Below are 17244 nucleotides of genomic sequence, written 5' to 3' on the forward strand. Positions count from 1 at the left end.
GGGCCCCTCCATTGTCCCTCAGCCCCGGCACGGGGCCCCTCCATTGTCCCTCAGCCCCGGCACGGGGCCCCTCCATTGTCCCTCAGCCCCGGCACAGAACCCGACTTCCTTCCTGCGGTAAGTGCCAGCATCTTAGATCTCCGGTGTTCTCCTTTACCCTTCACCTTTGTGCTGCCACCCTGTAGTGGGCCGATCTCATTTCTTCGTGTGCTGCAGATCGCAGGAAATTAAAGCGTTTGTTGTGTTTGCAGACAGAGGAGCGAGCTCTGAAACGAGTTCGCAGGAAAATTCGAAACAAACGCTCAGCGCAGGAGAGCCGCAAGAAGAAGAAGGAATATGTGGATGGACTGGAGAACAGGTGAGCGCTCTGCTCTCTCATCCTGTCTGTGTACAGCCTACAACCTTTGCTGACTGTAGACCCTGTATACCCTCTGGGGTACATCGTACCATCTGTATTTCAGATACAGGGGGCGCTATATACACTGCTTCCATTCTGCTCCCCCTTATAGGGGGACAAAACATTCCTATACTGCACACTCTTAGGGGGCATTGTTTACATTAACCCTTTACTCTCCCCTCTGCAGGGTGATGCAGTGCACTGCCCACAACGAGGTTCTTCAGAAGAAGGTGCAACAGCTGCAGAAACAGAACATGTGAGTTCGATCATATTACACGTATGTTCTGTTCATATGTATACGTGTGTGAGATGGGGGTGATCCAATCCTGTGTATTGGCATGATTGATCTTATTGGCTCTGAATGATCACATGGTATACTGCATTCAGTGGCAGCAATTACGACGTTGTCTCTGGTGGGTCACATGACTTCCTCAAGCTACCGGTTGTTTCTGTATTGGCTGTTTCTGATCACATGATAGTAAAAGTGTTGCTGTAATGTTTTCAGGTCCTTATTGCAGCAGCTGAGAAACCTGCAGGCACTTGTGAGTCAGATGGGGACCAAAACCACAGCAACCAGCACCTGTGTGATGGTAAGGTGTCACCGGCATAGTGGTTGTGTTTGTGCCGATTGTGTACCATGGGTTGTCGGTCTCCATGCCAACCCCCAATCATTGTCTGATGGTAATTCTCTCCACAGGTGTTGGCTCTCTCCTTCTGCCTTATCCTCTTCCCCAGTTTGTATCCATTTGGAACGAACATTGGACCCCAGGGCAGTCGCGGAGGTGAGTGAGCTGCTATGTGTTGCCAAACCGTCCTGTAGGTCAGGATGCGTCCTTGTACCATGGGGGGAGGATGGCGTGGTCAGGCCTGGGTTCTCGTGTATAGGGGGAAGGGGGGGTTTGTAGAGTGATGACTTTTGGCAGTCAGGATGGGGGGGGGGGGGGACATCCCCTAGGGCCCGTGTTCCAGTGGTCATCCAGGCTCTGGGCGGTGAGGCTCCCATACACTTCGGTCTGACCCTTGCATGTCTGTAGGATGGGGACACAATGGTTCTGTTTGATTTATTAACAATGGATTTTATTTTCCAGTTGTTTCTCGCCAGCTGCGCAATCTTCCCTCCGATCTTCCCTCCGATCTTCCCTCCGATCTTCCCTCCGATCTTCCCGTTCTCAGCACCCTCAGTCAGGATGAAGCTGTGGACGAAGTTGTTCTGGAGAAAAACTCTGCAGGGCGAACCCGGGATGACTCCCTGCTGGACCTCTCCCATCAGGAGCTGCACCTGGACCCTTCCCTGCAGGGGGCACAGAATGACACCCCACAGGTCCAAGACGTTGGTACTGCAGAATCCAAACCTTCCATTACCAGCAATTCCTCCTCCGACCTCCCAGCACAACCTGCAGAAGGACAGACGGAGCCGCGAGCGGGCCAATTATCGGCTCCTCCACAACTTCTCCCTGTCCTGCCAGACAAGTCCAACTGGATGGAGAAGACTCGGAGTATTATTATTACTCCGCACCACTCGGATGAGATGTAATGGCTGCGTTGTACAGACTGGGGGGGGTGGGGATGATAGAGGCACTTTGTATGAGCTGCACTGAGATTTGTATATAATGCATGAATGTTGGGTCTAAATACATTTTATCAGAACTTTCTCGTCATTCCTGAGCTACACAATTGATTATTGGCCATTGCTGAGGCAGCAACCCCATGTAATTCTGTCTGTATACCCCCCACCTCAGCCAAGGTTGGGGGTTACAGGGAGCAGAAATTCCAGAATCCATTCAGTGTGGATAAAATACAAGAAGAGGACGTTGTAGGGAGAGATTTATTTTTGTGTACACATTTTGTTTTTTGGTGTGATGTATATGTGAGTTTGGATTGTATTTATTTTCAGAAGTAAATATGGCGATGGCTTTGTTGCTGTGAGTTCAGATTCATGGCTGATCACTGCACAACAATAACACATGTGATTTACATGATATGGAGTGTGCGGATTCCTAATCTGAATTCAGAATTGCCTATCACGTACAGATTTTAGGTTAGTAGTCGGTAATTGGGTAATGTATTTTTACATGGGAACATTATAACAGTTGCAGCTACCACTATGCCTGCTGCCGCCTCAGCTGAATTACGCCCCCTGGTGGCATGCATGTTCCAGCAGCGGCTGTCTGAGCAAGTCAGGGAGCTGACGTCAGAAATATAATGTATATAAGGGGTGATGGACCAAGGACTTGTGTCTAGTGTGAAGCCATCTTATTGGATAGTACAGCTAGGCCATAGTAAGTCTGTTTTGAGCTAAAATTATTAAACCGGACAATTTTTCCTACATTTGTGGCAGATATACCCTGTGTGATCAATGCAAGAACCTAACCAAGAGGGTGAGATTTGCTTACAAGTAATACTTTGGATGTGAAATTGGAGATTAGGATAAAAGCTGGGCACCTCTTACCTGCTGTCAGGTGAGTTACGTTGGCCTAACACAATGGCTGAATGGGAAGAGGAATAAAATGCCTTTTGCTGTACCTATGGAGCGGCGTGAGCCCTTAGACAATCGCCCGGACTGCTACTTCTGTATGAGTAAGATTGCCGGGTTTTCAAAGAAGTCAAAAATGGTCTTTCCTGATTGTGAATCTGATCTGAATCCAGGGCCAGTCCCCCCTATATCTGTTATCACTGACAGTGACAGATGAGGAACAGGAGGGTGATGTCCATGCTAATGAATGGTATGAACCCCAATTTGAAGAGAGTCAGCCACATTGTATAAGCCAATCAGATTTAGTAAGGGACTTGTCTGAAGTCGGAGCTGTTCGCCTCCAGAATAAAGGAGTGGGGTTTGCTAAAAAAAGGAATGGCCACTTGACACTTTCGTGATCATCAAAGTTTGCAGGTTATTACAAGCTGGAAAATGACATTTCTGTACAGACGTGAATGGTCTGATGATGGAGTTAGGAGATTCGAGCAATGTGAGTCTGAAAGCTGTATTGCTGCATAAAGATAACAAAAAACCTTCTGTCCCTCTTACCAATGTCGAGGGAATGAAAGAAATACAAATCCATGGAGGTTTGAAATTGAATAATTATTCAGAACACAAGTGGAACGTTTGTGGTGATATGAAGGTGGTGGCACTCCTTGGCCTACAATACAGAATATTTGTGCTTTCTGTGCCTGTGGACCAGTCGTGATGACAGCAACCATTACAAAGTGAAAGAACGGCCACCCAGACCTGAACACACTGCTGGCCAGTACAACGTGAAGAATAAATCACGCAATGATCCACAGAAAGTTTACCTTCCACCACTTCATATTAAACTTGGATTATTGAAAAATATTGTCACTGCAATAGATGGATGGTATGAGATTTCAGTATCTGATGGACAAGTTTGGAATAGATAACAGATGCTAAACTGGAAGCAGACATTTTTGTTGGTCCCCAGATCCGCAATTTGATGCGTGATGCCACATTAGGGGACAAACTCAACCTGCTTGGGATTCATTTGTTCTAGATGCACAAAACTTTCCAGGCAACCAGCGAGCTGAAAACCATGCTGAACTCATGAACAACATCCTAACCGCATACCATCAACTTACATAGTAGGATAGGTTGAAAAAAGTCCATCAAGTTCAACCACTAAGGAAATAAACATATCTCAGATATAAAACCCTATAAGATAGCTAATCGCACCTATACGCGTAATTAACTTAAGATCCTGATGTCCTAGGCAGAACCGGACGTCAGATTTGGATTTATTATAGGACACATAGAATAGACCAAGTAGCAGACAATACTTATTTGTGGTGCTGTGTTTTGGGTCATTGCAGACTTATGGTTGATCGATATGTTTTAGTGGCACCTCACATGCTGTGGTTGGGAACCATTCTGTGCGGTTGTTGCAGTGGATCGCAGGGCTGGGAAATCTCTTTTGGATGGGTAGTGGCTTTTCTTTTTCTGGAGGAAGAACGGCGCCATGACTATAAGGTTTCCCCCTCCTGGCTGCATAGCAGCACCCCAAGGTAAGAGGCCTCAGTGTCCCCATCCAGGTGATGGATCCCAGGTATGTATGCCACGATTGGCTGGTTGGTAATGGGGAGCGCAGTAAGCCGATCACATTAATGCGTTTTTATGCCACGTTTGTAAAGGACCTGGAAGAGTTTATTTTGTAAGTTTCCAAAACGTTGCAGCTTTATTCCTAGTACTGGTAGGTGCAATGTAAATATTTTGTAGAATCATCTCTACTAGCCGCGCCGAAGGAGAGAAGCGAGAGGCGCCATACGGGAGAGGGGGAGGCATGAGACACCATGCGCAGGAGAGGGAGGAACACCATACAAGAAACTGAAAGACGCCATAGGGGGGAGGGGGAGGCGCCATACGGGAGAGGGGGAGATGCGAAACACCCTGCGCAGGAGAGGGAGGAACACCATACAAGAAAGGGAGAGACATCATACAAACTATATAACAAAACTATATAAAAACTATATAAACTGGGAGACTCTCACACATACAAAGTCACACAGAAGAAGAATGCAGTGACAGCCATCTCTGGATAGGTTATTTATTTGCAGCAATCAACTTCCCTGACAGTAAATAGAATGAAATCTCCCCCTGGAGTTGTCTATGGTGCACCCTGAAAGGTTGGACAGGAAATGGCTAAGGGGTTATAAGGTGAGAAGGCACATGCAGACCTCCAGGGGCTTGGAAACCTTTGTGGCCTAATAATACTCTGCACAGTCCCAGCACCGGGAGCTTTTACATAGAATCAGAAGGCAACACTGGATAAAATACATCAAAAATAAAACAGAACCCTCAGATAAAGGTTGTACACAACTCAAATCTAACACTACAGAATAATATAGAAAAGATAAAACTGTACAGGAAGATTCAAGACAATCTACTACAATGTGTACAAGAACTGCTGTATAATATAAAGCTCCCGGTGAACAATACAAGGCCCGGTGTACAACATGGAGATCCCGGGGTATAATATGGAGATCCCACTGTACAATACAAGGACCCGTGTATAATACGGTGAACTCGGTGTACAATACAAGGACTGGTGTGTAATACAGAGATCTCAGTGTACAATACAAGGGCCGGCGTATAATATGGAGATCCCGGGGTATAATATGGAGATATGGAGTATAATACGGCGAAAATTATGGAGATCCTGGTGTTCAATACAAGGCCCGGTGTACAATATTATGGAGATCCCAGCATATAATACAGTCCATACACAGAGATCCCATGTACAATGACTGGTGTATAATACAGAGTTCTTTTGTATAATATACAGATCCCAGGATATAATACAGAAAACCTGACATAAGGATCCCGGTCTATAATACAAGCGCAATGGCCGACACTATAACAACATGATATAATACAGAGAATGAATAATAGATCATCGCACCCAATGGCCAATATATAACACCGAGCCACTGAAGAATGGAACATAAAGATTGGCTGATATAGAGATCCGGCATATAATACAAATACTGCTTTATATTACAGAAATCCCGGCATATAAATCCTGGACTGGTATATAATACATGGCACAGGGCAGCCATGGATTTAGTCCGGATAATTTGTCCCTTGGTCATCTCTGGTGTAAATTCCACACTAAACATTCTAGTCACTGAGGATGCTGAGAATACAAGATGGCCGCCCATAGGACAAGACTTCTGGAATACTGATGGCCATTTGTCATCCAGTGATTGACGTACAATACAGCAGCATTGATTCACAAGAAGATCCCGAGCCTGAAATATGTTACCGCCACTGACTTCCTACATCTCACATAAGAGGTAGATGTGAGAGGATTACTGTATGGGGTAAGTGGTGGGACTGGATCTGACCCGTAAGGCCGCCTCCATTATCTTACAGCCCACAGTCCTGCTCATCTGCAGTGTACAGGGGGGTGGGGGCAGTTATTGGCTTTCTTGTACTCCTTCCCCATTGGTCAGTGCAGGACCCTCCCGAGCCTGTTCATCCAATGCCAGCTGCATGGCCCAGATACTGAGAGGACGCATGTATGCCAGGGAGCGGAAGACATTCTTCTCACAGTATGCTTCAGGTGTCTGGAAAGACATTCCTAGCCGCTCCCACACCGTGCGGTAACATCCTTCTGCAGTCTTCAATCCTTCCTCTAGGAGGCCCTGCACACACAACGGGGCAAAAGGTCACATCAGCCCCAATCTACCCTACTACGGGTGTCCCCCCCTCCATCCCTACTACGGGTGTCCCCCCCTCCATCCCTACTACGGGTGTCCCCCCCATCCCTACTATGGGTGTCCTCCCCCATCCCTACTATGGGTTTCCCCCCCATGCTTACTACGGGTGTCCCCCCCCTACCCCAACTATGGGTGTCCTTCCATCCCAAGTACGGGTGTCCCCTCCCCCATCAATCTTCAGTCCTTCCCTACTACAGGTGTCCCCTCCCTCATCGATCTCCAGTCCTTCCCTACTACAGGTGTCTCCCCCCATGCTTACTATAGGTGTCCCCCCATCCCTACTATAGGTATCCCCTCCCCCATCAACCCCCAGTCCTTCCCTACTACAGGTGTCCCCCATCCCTACTACAGGTATCCCCTCCCCCATCAATCCCCAGTCATTCCCTACTACAGGTGCCCCCCATCCCTACTAAAGGTGTCCCCTCCCCCATCAATCTCCAGTCCTTCCCTACTACAGGTGTCCCCTTCCCCATCAATCTTCAGTCCTTCCCTACTACAGGTGCCCCCCCCATCTCTACTACAGGTGTTCCCTCCCCCATCAATCTCCAGTCCTTCCCTACTACAGGTGTTCCCTCCCCCATCAATCTAGTACATCTGTTCTCATTAATATTCCCTACCAGAGGTGTCCCCCGTCCATCCTCCTTCCCAGAGGTGTCCCTGTTGTACAATTCTGCCTCGTGTGGTGTTGTTGGGCATTACACCTGACAAGAAAGCTTTGTACAAATCCCTGGCCCATGTGGATTGCTGATTGGCTACAGATGAAGCTTTCATACCTCATGTATCATGGTGGCTGCCAGTCCATAGACAACCCCGATCCAGACTTCATCTGATTGGACGCTGGAATTATCCACATTGCCATCTGGGCGCATTCCGTTCACCGCCCCCATCTGTCCGTCTGCAAAGCGCTTCACGTTTAACTCGTAGATTGTTTTCAGGGCGCTGACCACATGGGCTCTGGGGAAAACCTAGAGAACCAGCGGGGTAAAGACAGGAAGTTACCCCGAGAAAATCACAAACCTCGCCCCCCCCCCCCGAGAACCCCGGAGACATCACAGACCAGAAGATGTTAGGTGAATCCACTCATGGTCACATGACCCCAGTGAATCTCCACATGCCATTGAAATCTCACCTCAGTCTGTTCGTCGCCAAGTCCACAGGCCCGGAGGAACCAATGGCCGGCACACTGATCAGACATAACGCTGTTATAATAACTCTGATCCCCGCAGTCATAATTATAATATTTACCTGGGGAGGGAAATCAAAAGTTCAGCCAATCTGACAAATCATCACCTCCCTTACATTCACCGCTATTCTATCATTACCCCAGTCCTGTCCCATGTATGGAGGCCCATTACCCCTGCCCCATCTTCTCCAGGCCCATTAGCAGCTTCCCTATTAGTAAACCTAGCATTCTCTTCATCCTCTGACCAGATCTTGTTATAAATGTAATATTAATTCTATGGAATGATCGCATGAGATTTAAAGACTGGCCCCTGCCCCACCCCCGTCACGTCAGATGCCAGGACATCCATACAATGATTGAATGCCATACAACATGCGTGCTGCTCTCCTGCATTCCCCTCACCTCGGTCCGGTCATCACCCAGCCATCGTACGTCTGGTCAGCAAAGCCGGAGTTCTCAATCAGACCATCACCGTCCTGATCGAATCTCAGAGCCGAATCCATGACAGCCTTTGACAGACAAAAATCACCGTCAAGCTTTAAACCAATGAAATTCCAACAGCTTACATCATGTGATATTTACCTGGCAGACAGGCCACATGTCTTGGAGGTAGGTGGAGCTTTTGGTCATGTGATAGTCGCGATAGACTTGCAGCACAAATTTAAGGTTCAGGTCCTTCCAGTCGGCGGTGTCATGGATGATGTAGGCATTGAGTCTCTGCCAGGGCTCGTCATCTAGGAATATGGGAAGCAATCATTATGGAGGGACCAGGGGCAGATATACAGGACAGGGTGAATAGGGGGTCATCTCACCTGGGTCCCCCACATCATGTGGGACCACATTTCCTGTCTTCACAGGGGCAAAAACCCCACTCATTAAATATCGTCTCTGCTCCAAATCCTGCTGGAGAACCGCCGCAGCTAAGGGAAAGACAATGATTCCATGTCAGAGTGATTGGGAGGTTCCCAGGGACCACTTCTATTATTATTAAATATTATTATTATTAATATATAGCACTGACAAATTCCGCAGCGCTGTTCATTAAATAGGGGTTGCAAATGACAGATACAGAGAGTGACACAGAAGGAGGAAAGGACCCTGGGTCATTGGAGGAGCGAAGAGAGCGGCTGGGGGAGAAAGGTAAGTGGGACAAGAACCGTGGAGGGATTTGTGTATCAGGTAGGTTGGAGGGCCGGGAACTTTTATTCTCATGGTGCCCACAGATATCGGGGATTGGATAAAGGAATTTAGTCACAAGTCGACATCCAATGACAGCGCCATCCAGTGTCTGTGCATATTATTATACCATTCAGCCTACTGGCTCCCCCCAGTGTATATATGAGACCAGGAGGTGCCACTCACCCAAATCATACTGCAGACTGAGCTCCAACTGCGGCCAAAGCATGATGAGTGCAAACGATGCGTAGAAGTGCACATCATACGTGTTATACATGCGGTACTCCTGACCTGCCGGGAGAAGGGACAAAGGTTACATAACGAGGACTGCAAAGAGAGATCCGTCACCCTGTGGTGTCCTGATAAGGGGCAATGATCTGATGAGGGGCAATGATCTGATGAGGGGCAATGATCTGATGAGGGGCAATGATCTGATGAGGGGCAATGATCTGATGAGGGGCAATGACCTGATAAGGGGCAATGACCTGATAAGGGGCAATGACCTGATAAGAGGTAATGATCTGATGAGGGGCAATGATCTGATATGGGGCAATGATCTGATATGGGGCAATGATCTGATATGGGGCAATGATCTGATATGGGGCAATGATCTGATATGGGGCAATGATCTGATGAAGGGCAATGACCTGATAAGGGGTAATGATATATTAGTGGGCAATGACCTAATAGGCTCCCATGATCTGGGGGTTCTCAGGATTCACCAGGATGAATTTTAATACCCAGATGAAATGTACAAACACCATGCAGTGACAGATAATGTAAGGTGTTTTGCTTCATGTCCCAGGTGGTGTTCGGCTACAGCACATCATTAGAATTTACTGGGGCTTTGCAGAGATCTGCTTCCTGATTGGTGGATGATAACGAGAACACCGCCACGAGTAGTCAGGTAACTGGTATTTGCACACTTACTAGAGGTGGAATTCAGGCGGCCATCTTCCAGCAAGTCTTTCCAGATGTCGTGTCCCATTCCACTGGGGTCAAACTCTGTACAGTGAGACACATGAATGCCGGGCTGCAGGAGAAATATCACAATTAGGTGTATGGTGGTGGCGTGTACCATAGTATAGTATGCTGTATTCAGGTTCCATGGTTCACCTCCCTCCCAGAGCTCTGCATAAACTTCTACTTTATACAATATAAAATGATATAAAAGCTGATACAGGCTGGTATGATGTCTTTTATGTTTCTCCTTCATACATAATTACTTTTCATCAATCTCTACGCTGTGTGCAACCATTGTCCGTGTCCAGCTCGTGTTATGCAGCATCTAGGGGATTGGATTGTGATGAATGGACAACCAAAGGTAGGTATGGATTATATAATATTCTGGCGCAATATAAATCCTGAATAATAATAATAATAATAATAATAATAATAATATGCTCTGTGACTGAACACAATTCTGATTCCCTAACAAATAAAAGAGAATGAGATGACGCTTACCTTCTCTCGTACGGCGATCCCCAGTGTGAAGGCATTGGCTGCAGTGCAGTGATGTAGCAGCACGCCAGACACGCTCTCCCCCTCTTTGCTCTGATGAAATGGTTCATTCCAATGGCCCCCGGCACGGTCCGTCTTGGTGCCGCTTCCATTCCTCATGGTGAACATGATGGTCAGTTCAGTCTCCTCATCACTACAATTCTCCACATCCCAAACAAAGATGGCCAATGGCAGAGACGAGTCCTGAAATGAGCACAGCTGTGGGGGAGGGGGTACAGTACAACCATATAACATTGTACAAGAGAGAGACAATAGGAATATTAGGAACATCAGTACAGCGCTACATAATATGTTGGCGCTATATAAATCCTATTAATAACATCACTGACCTTATAATCATGCGGGATGATTGGAGAGATTTGTCGGCATGTCAGGGTGATGTTTTGTCCCGGGAGATAGTAGACGGTCCACGCTCGTGGGTACAATGCATGATAAAATGCTTGGTTGCCGCAGTAACCCCAGTTCCAGCCCTGCAGGGTGTGCGGTCGATCCAACGATAAGACTTGTTGGTAGACGGTCTCACCGCGGCGCCGGACACACACTGTGAACTTAGGGAAAAGGAAACAAAGTGACAAATAGTGGTGGCTGAATGACGGGCATCTCTACAGAGAGACCCCTATTATCAGTATGCTGCAATGGCGGCATCTCTACAGAGACCCCCTATTATCAGTATGCTGCAATGGTGGCATCTCTACAGAGACCCCCTATTATCAGTATGCTGCAATGGTGGCATCTCTACAGAGACCCCCCTATTATCAGTATGCTGCAATGGTGGCATCTCTACAGAGACCCCCCTATTATCAGTATGCTGCAATGGTGGCATCTCTACAGAGACCCCGCTATTATCAGTATGCTGCAATGGTGGCATCTCTACAGAGAGCGACTCACCTGGTTTTCGGTTACCGTCTTGTAGTGGTACAGGCCAGGATTCAGTTGCCATCGGCAGAACTCTCCTGACCAGCTGCGGGTGATGGTTCCTCCTCCAATGCCACCGAGAGGAGCACCTGGAAGAAAAGTGCCAATAAATGGTCAGTGCCCGCTGCTCACCTACACACTGCACAGACCGGATCCCATTGGCAGTCACATGACCCAATAGGCGGAAGGATTCCTATCAGTGACTCCCCCTGAGGAATCTTACCGTCACCCCCTAACATCCTGAAATATAAACCCCCCAGTGATTGCTGTCATGTCAGGAACTCATCTTCATGTAAATGGCTGAGATCTCTGATGAGCAGTGTACGGGGGGTAGACACACTGCCCGGGCATCTATGACCTGGGGCACTTCTGAAGGATGAAATACACAAAGTACTGTTTGCCCCTCCTCAGTACATCAGGGGCTCAAATGAAAACTGCTACGCTCTGCCCCCCCCCCAATAAATGGACCAATGAGAAGGCACCCATAATGGTCGTCTGACCACCTAATGACCCTTTAATGCCATAACACCAACTTATCGTCTAATGAAGAGGGATGATCAGGATTCATACCTCAGCCTTAAACCATAAAGGCAATAAACAGGAGGCGGTACACAAACCCGGGCATAGGGGGCATCATCCGGGTATTTGTTACTCTCAGTCTATGGCTGCCATCTCTCAATATACAAAGAATACAACAAGTAATCTCACACCTCGATCCCCGCCAGGAGGAGAATACAACAAGTAATCTCACACCTCGATCCCCGCCAGGAGGAGAATACAACAAGTAATCTCACACAGCGATCCCCGCCAGGAGGAGAATACAACAAGTAATCTCACACAGCGATCCCCGCCAGGAGGAGAATACAACAAGTAATCTCACACACCGATCCCCGCCAGGAGGAGAATACAACAAGTAATCTCACACACCCATACCTGATAGCAAAACATATAACACATCACACAGCCACAGAGAAACAAATATGGATAGTGCTTGATGAATAGGCATGTGAATGATGTGACAGTGGGTGAATACCAGTAATAGGTGACCAGAAGTAATAAGGTTGCAGGAGAGGGGTCAGCAATTATTCTACGCATATGTAATAACAGAAAGACTACCCCCTATAGGTGGCTCACCATATATCTGACGTAGCGGGGTAGAATTGATCATGTCTATGAATGGAGCTTTCTTCTCTACATAGGTTTTGCGGCACCACCACATGAGGTATCTGTATGGATAAAAATAGAGCATGTTACCAGAGGGGGCGCTATGCATAAGTGAAGGATCAAGGAGCATAGAAGGGAGTAAGGAGAATACAGAGTACTCAGACACTATGAGGAGTATACAGGCAGTATACAGAGTACTCAGACACTATGAGGAGTATACAGGCAGTATACAGAGTACTCAAATTAGAAAAAAAGTTATCTCTGTCCAAATATTTATGGACCTCACTGTAGGTATGTAACTGAGCTGTCCAGCATTGTCACTGTGTATGTCACTGTCCTATGTTTGCATATATTGGGTGTCTGTGTATCATGCCACCTTACCTGTCACATGTTGGCATGCAATATACTGCTGAGCCATCTATCACTTGATCTACAATATCTACCCCATTTATCATAACATGCAGTCAGGAGATCAGCAATAGAAGCAGACAGTTATCACACATAAAACAGGAAGAGATTACTTACAAAATTCAGCAAAATAAAGATAAACCAAAGAGGTCACGTGCCAGGCGTCAGCATATATTTCAGTGTCAGGACAACAATATTACAGGAGAACCCCACAGCAACCACAGAGAGTCCAAGCAACAATCTGTGTTTAGTAAATAAAGTAGTGAAGAAGAAAGCTCAAATGTCACCTATTGTTTGAGGAATTCTATACTGGACGGAGCAGTCTGACCACATTCAGTCACTCTGGCTGAAAAGTTTTACAGCTGAAAAATACCGCATACATCATTCAACAACCTGCTGGACCGGTTCTGTACAGCCGCATTCTGCACATCCAGATCATCCGTACATTGCACAGATAACAGAAACCTCAATCGTAAATATCACATGGAATCACCATGTGCCAAGACCCCAAATTATTCACATACGTGTCCCGTGCAACCATCACCGCTTGTCATAGGAAAGGACATGGACTCTCTCCGTCCATAACTCTGTTCACTCTGCAGTACATGACCAGTCCTTGTCTGCCGAATCTCTATTCTATGACCAGTCCTTGTCTGCCCCCACCATGTCTTGCGTCTGCTCCAAGGGCAGCCAACCACTGGCGTCCGCCACAAAGACGGCCAACCATTGCCATCCACTCCAAGGGCGGCCAACCAATGGCGTCCACCACAAGGACGGCCACCCCAGACTTTGTACACATTTAGGGGTATAAGATAGTAATCAATAATCAGCACCAATCACAATGCCGCTCTATTTTCACTAATAATTTTATTTCCATACATTTCTGGAAACCACTCTTAGGGGTCTCCCAAAAATCTCTGCCGCTCCCCCACTGATCCCCTCTGTGTTCCTAGTCCCCTATAACCTCTGACATGTACCCCAATCCTGGTCCCCTCCATGCAGAGGTATTAGGAGGAGCAGCTTACTCTTTGGCACAGATGGTCCATGGGCTCCTTTCCTTAGGTCACCCGGCTGAGATGTTAGATGCTGGAGAATAAAAAAACAGCGGACAGAGAGGACCTCATTATGACCGTACCGGGTCCCCGAAACTCGGCTCCATCACACAGCATGTCCCTGGTACAGCGCCCCCCCTGGGACTCCTCCTGCCAGGAACATGATTGGTGATGATCAGTCTCTTTATAATGGTTTATGTCAGTCTACCTGTATGGCACCCACCCATATCCCCTTCCTACACCCGACTCTCCACACCCAAGACTGGCTACCTACACCCCGGGCTGTCTCCTGATGTCTCTGCTTCCTGTCTAATGGCTGTGTCTGCTGTGTGGTTTCCCTTCAGGTCAGGACATCTCCTTACATTAGTCCCTATGTCAGTGTCCCCAGCTCTGTGTGTCTCCCTCTATCACAGCCAGGTCAGTTATTATCCCTCCTCTCTCAGTGAGCCCCTTGACTTGGTGACCCCCTAATATCTCTCCCAGTGTCTCCCTTCCTTCAGTGACCCCCTATTATATCTGTGTCCCCAATCCCTCAATGACCCCCTATTATCTCTCTCAGTGTCCCCAATCCCTAGAAAACACAATGCAAACACACAACACATACAATATTTTTTAATTTCCAGATTCCAAAGTTAACATTACCATTTACTTTTTTTTTTTTTTTTTTTTTAAAAGACGAATATTACATCATTCTTTACATTTTCCTTTTAAGTGTTTTATTGTTGATCTAACCCAAATACGTTTACTAAATTATAAATTTAACAGACAAAAGAAGATTAATTATCAAATATTCATTTTAAGGCTTTCCATGTGTGACACCCCAGGTTGAATATCTAAACCTATCATATAATCTTCTTTCTTGACCATTTGATACTTTCTCTATAAACTTATCCCACACTTAAAAAAAAAAAACAAGTGATTTATGCATCTTCCGCTCTTTCTGCTTCAATTTTTTCAAAAACTGTTCTTAACATTGTGATTCCCCCTTGCAAAGTGTGTACTCCTGGGTGAATCCATTCCGTAAGAATAACTCTCCTAGCATCCAGTAAACATTTGGTGATACAACCTTTATATTTTATACCCTCAATAAGTGAATGTTCCTGTTTCCAATAACCAAATACACACAAAATAGGATCTATCACTAACGCTTGATCCGTGATTTCATTTACAAATTTTTTTACTTCTTCCCAAAATATTTGAATCAGTGAACAATTCCATTAATAGTGCCTCAATGTGACATTTGTGTTGTGTGTTGGATTTGCGGCACTTCCTTTGTTGTCACCATGTTCCCGGTCTCCTTGTTTTAGGTGTTGTCTCCTCATGATGATTGAAGTGGTGGCCAAGTTGCTGCGTGGTCCGGTGTTCCTGGCTGGTGAGGCCTTGGAGTGTATTGTCACCTTCACCAACCCATTGTCTGCCCTTTCCACCTCCGCCAGCAGGTAGGTCATTGTTTCTGGGGGGTGGGGGGTGTCAGGTAAGTATTGGTGCCCCCATGTGAATTCAGAGGGCAGGGTCACCAGAAATATTTATTATACACCACACCTGCTACACGCAGTGTTCTCCTTTCAGGTGTCACCACTTACCCTAATGACTGTCCAGGTGGGGTCCCCCTGTATGATTGCTAAAGGTCACCTTTGAGGGGATTCCCCTGCTGCTCCCTTGCGGTGTGGTATAATGATTAATAAATTCACACCCCATCTGTGTCTCAAAGGTCATCTCTGTGTATGTGTGGAGCAAAGCTTGAATCCTGGAATTCACCTAATGGGTACAGTGGACCCGTCAGTGGTAGATTTATAACTTTTATGTATATGGGGACACAGGGACAGTATGGGAATAAATAGGAGCAGATATACAGCAGCAGGTGTACAGCTGTGTCAGGCCCTTTGATTGCTTCATATCTGACCCCTTGTGGACGAATTGAATATTACAAGTAGATGTGTTCATGATCTGTGATGAGGAGCCATCATTCTGCATACCTTGCATGCAGTGCTGGTAAAGTCTGTCTATGCTATGTGATAGAAATCAAAGTGTGATTCACCAGGTGAAAGATACCGGCTGTGTGGGGACAGCTCTACAGATGAATGTGGCTCACCCGTGCATCTATGGTTCTGGGTGTAAAATGGAATAGGGAGGTTGTGGGCTTGGACCCCTCGTTAGGTTGCCCACATTGTTAGTAAATATTGTTAGATTTCATACAATGTGATGGTGGAGACTCCTGGATGAGAACCCTGCGCTGTGTGAAATGTTCCTCTCTGCCCCACTGATGGGAAAGTTATTACATTGCAACCCTAAACAGGGGTCAGCATTGCCAGGCAGTGCGTTCACTTAGCACAGACGGCGTAACCAGGGTCTGTCATCTGGTACAGATATTTATCACAATGTAATTTATTTTCCAGCGACTGTACAAGAACTATAAATCATGTGAGAGAGCTGGGTGGGAAGAAATTGTAGGTGAGTGGCAGGCCCTTTTATTGTGACCCAACTCTTATGTAACCACCCGAAATCTGCTGGATGGTAACTGAAAACTGCCATGCCAAAAGGGTCTGAGGAGAACACTGCAACACTTGGGAGAATCATCCTAACCTCCGAGACTTTCATTTTCCTGGGGGATGGCAGTGGAGGGGGGAGGGGATAACATGTGGGTGAATGTACCATGTGAGCCCTCATACCCTGTATAGTGACACCATTGTGTAGCAGGTTCGTGATTGGTGTATAAAGGCTCTTAAAGTAACAGCACAGTATTTGTGAAGCTGTGCACATGCTGGAGGTATCAGCCCTGACCAATCATTGTACTGTATGAAATCTCCATTCGTCTAGCACAATACATGGCAAGAAGCCATCAATCTGCTCTGGGCAGGAATTTCTCTCCTCTGGTGTATACACTGTCATAGTGTCTATTATCTGGAGATCCTGCCATGTAGGTCCTCATACAATCACTTCCTTTTATAAGGTTAACAGTGACATGTTCCTGAATTTTCATCATACTTAACATAGCATGGATACGATGGGGTGCTGAGATGTTCCTGGCTTTGCCCCCTTCCTGATGAAGTAGAAAAATGTGTGGGGACTGGGCATTTCACCATTTCAAGACTGGGCATTTCACCGTTGAAGATGAGCCCCGCAGTGCTCGCCCCCCAACCCCAACTGACCCGGCAACCTGCGATGCTGTCCATGAGCTGATTATTGATGACCGGCGAATAGAT

The 17244-nt window shown here is 46.8% G+C and overlaps 3 protein-coding genes across 4 annotated transcripts in view; 2 read left to right on the forward strand and 1 right to left on the reverse strand.

Moving 5' to 3' along the window:
- CREB3 (cAMP responsive element binding protein 3) overlaps nt 1–2323 on the forward strand; it is a 5902-nt gene extending 3579 nt beyond the window's left edge. The window contains exons 6-10 of the mRNA XM_072413636.1: nt 252–358; nt 585–653; nt 903–987; nt 1095–1179; nt 1486–2323. Coding sequence (XP_072269737.1) covers nt 252–358; nt 585–653; nt 903–987; nt 1095–1179; nt 1486–1931 — 792 coding nt within the window. The 3' untranslated portion in view covers nt 1932–2323. The remainder of the gene's footprint in view (nt 1–251; nt 359–584; nt 654–902; nt 988–1094; nt 1180–1485) is intronic.
- Nucleotides 2324–5593: 3270 nt separating this feature from the next.
- GBA2 (glucosylceramidase beta 2) lies at nt 5594–12681 on the reverse strand. The gene is made up of 13 exons (XM_072414006.1): nt 12552–12681; nt 11391–11506; nt 10832–11050; nt 10446–10685; nt 9814–10014; nt 9330–9628; nt 9168–9274; nt 8618–8725; nt 8388–8539; nt 8208–8314; nt 7752–7881; nt 7396–7587; nt 5594–6547 (listed from the first exon to the last, which is right to left on the reverse strand). Exons 1-13 carry the CDS (start codon nt 12664–12666, stop codon nt 6320–6322), a joined length of 2214 nt encoding a protein of 737 aa, XP_072270107.1. The 5' UTR covers nt 12667–12681; the 3' UTR covers nt 5594–6319.
- Nucleotides 12682–15326: 2645 nt separating this feature from the next.
- The window catches only part of RGP1 (RGP1 homolog, RAB6A GEF complex partner 1), a 12785-nt gene continuing 10867 nt past the window's right edge, over nt 15327–17244 (forward strand). For both annotated transcript variants that reach the window (XR_011921113.1, XM_072413637.1), the window contains exon 1: nt 15327–15480. Coding sequence is in view for 1 of the 2 variants with exons in the window: in XM_072413637.1 (XP_072269738.1) it covers nt 15362–15480 (119 nt within the window). In the remaining variant the exon portion in view is untranslated. The remainder of the gene's footprint in view (nt 15481–17244) is intronic.

This window comes from Pyxicephalus adspersus, chromosome 6, assembly GCF_032062135.1.
Source record: "Pyxicephalus adspersus chromosome 6, UCB_Pads_2.0, whole genome shotgun sequence".
NCBI classification, from domain to species: domain Eukaryota; kingdom Metazoa; phylum Chordata; class Amphibia; order Anura; family Pyxicephalidae; genus Pyxicephalus; species Pyxicephalus adspersus.

Excerpts from the sequence above, each read along its gene's own strand:
- GBA2 (XM_072414006.1), bottom strand. The coding sequence starts at position 12,666 with ATGCTCTATTTTTATCCATACAGATACCTCATGTGGTGGTGCCGCAAA. Across the intron at positions 10,015-10,445 it reads GGATCGCCGTACGAGAGAAG|CCCGGCATTCATGTGTCTCA; the intron begins GTAAGCGTCATC and ends TTTCTCCTGCAG. Across the intron at positions 8,726-9,167 it reads CAGTCTGCAGTATGATTTGG|CTGCGGCGGTTCTCCAGCAG; the intron begins GTGAGTGGCACC and ends TCTTTCCCTTAG.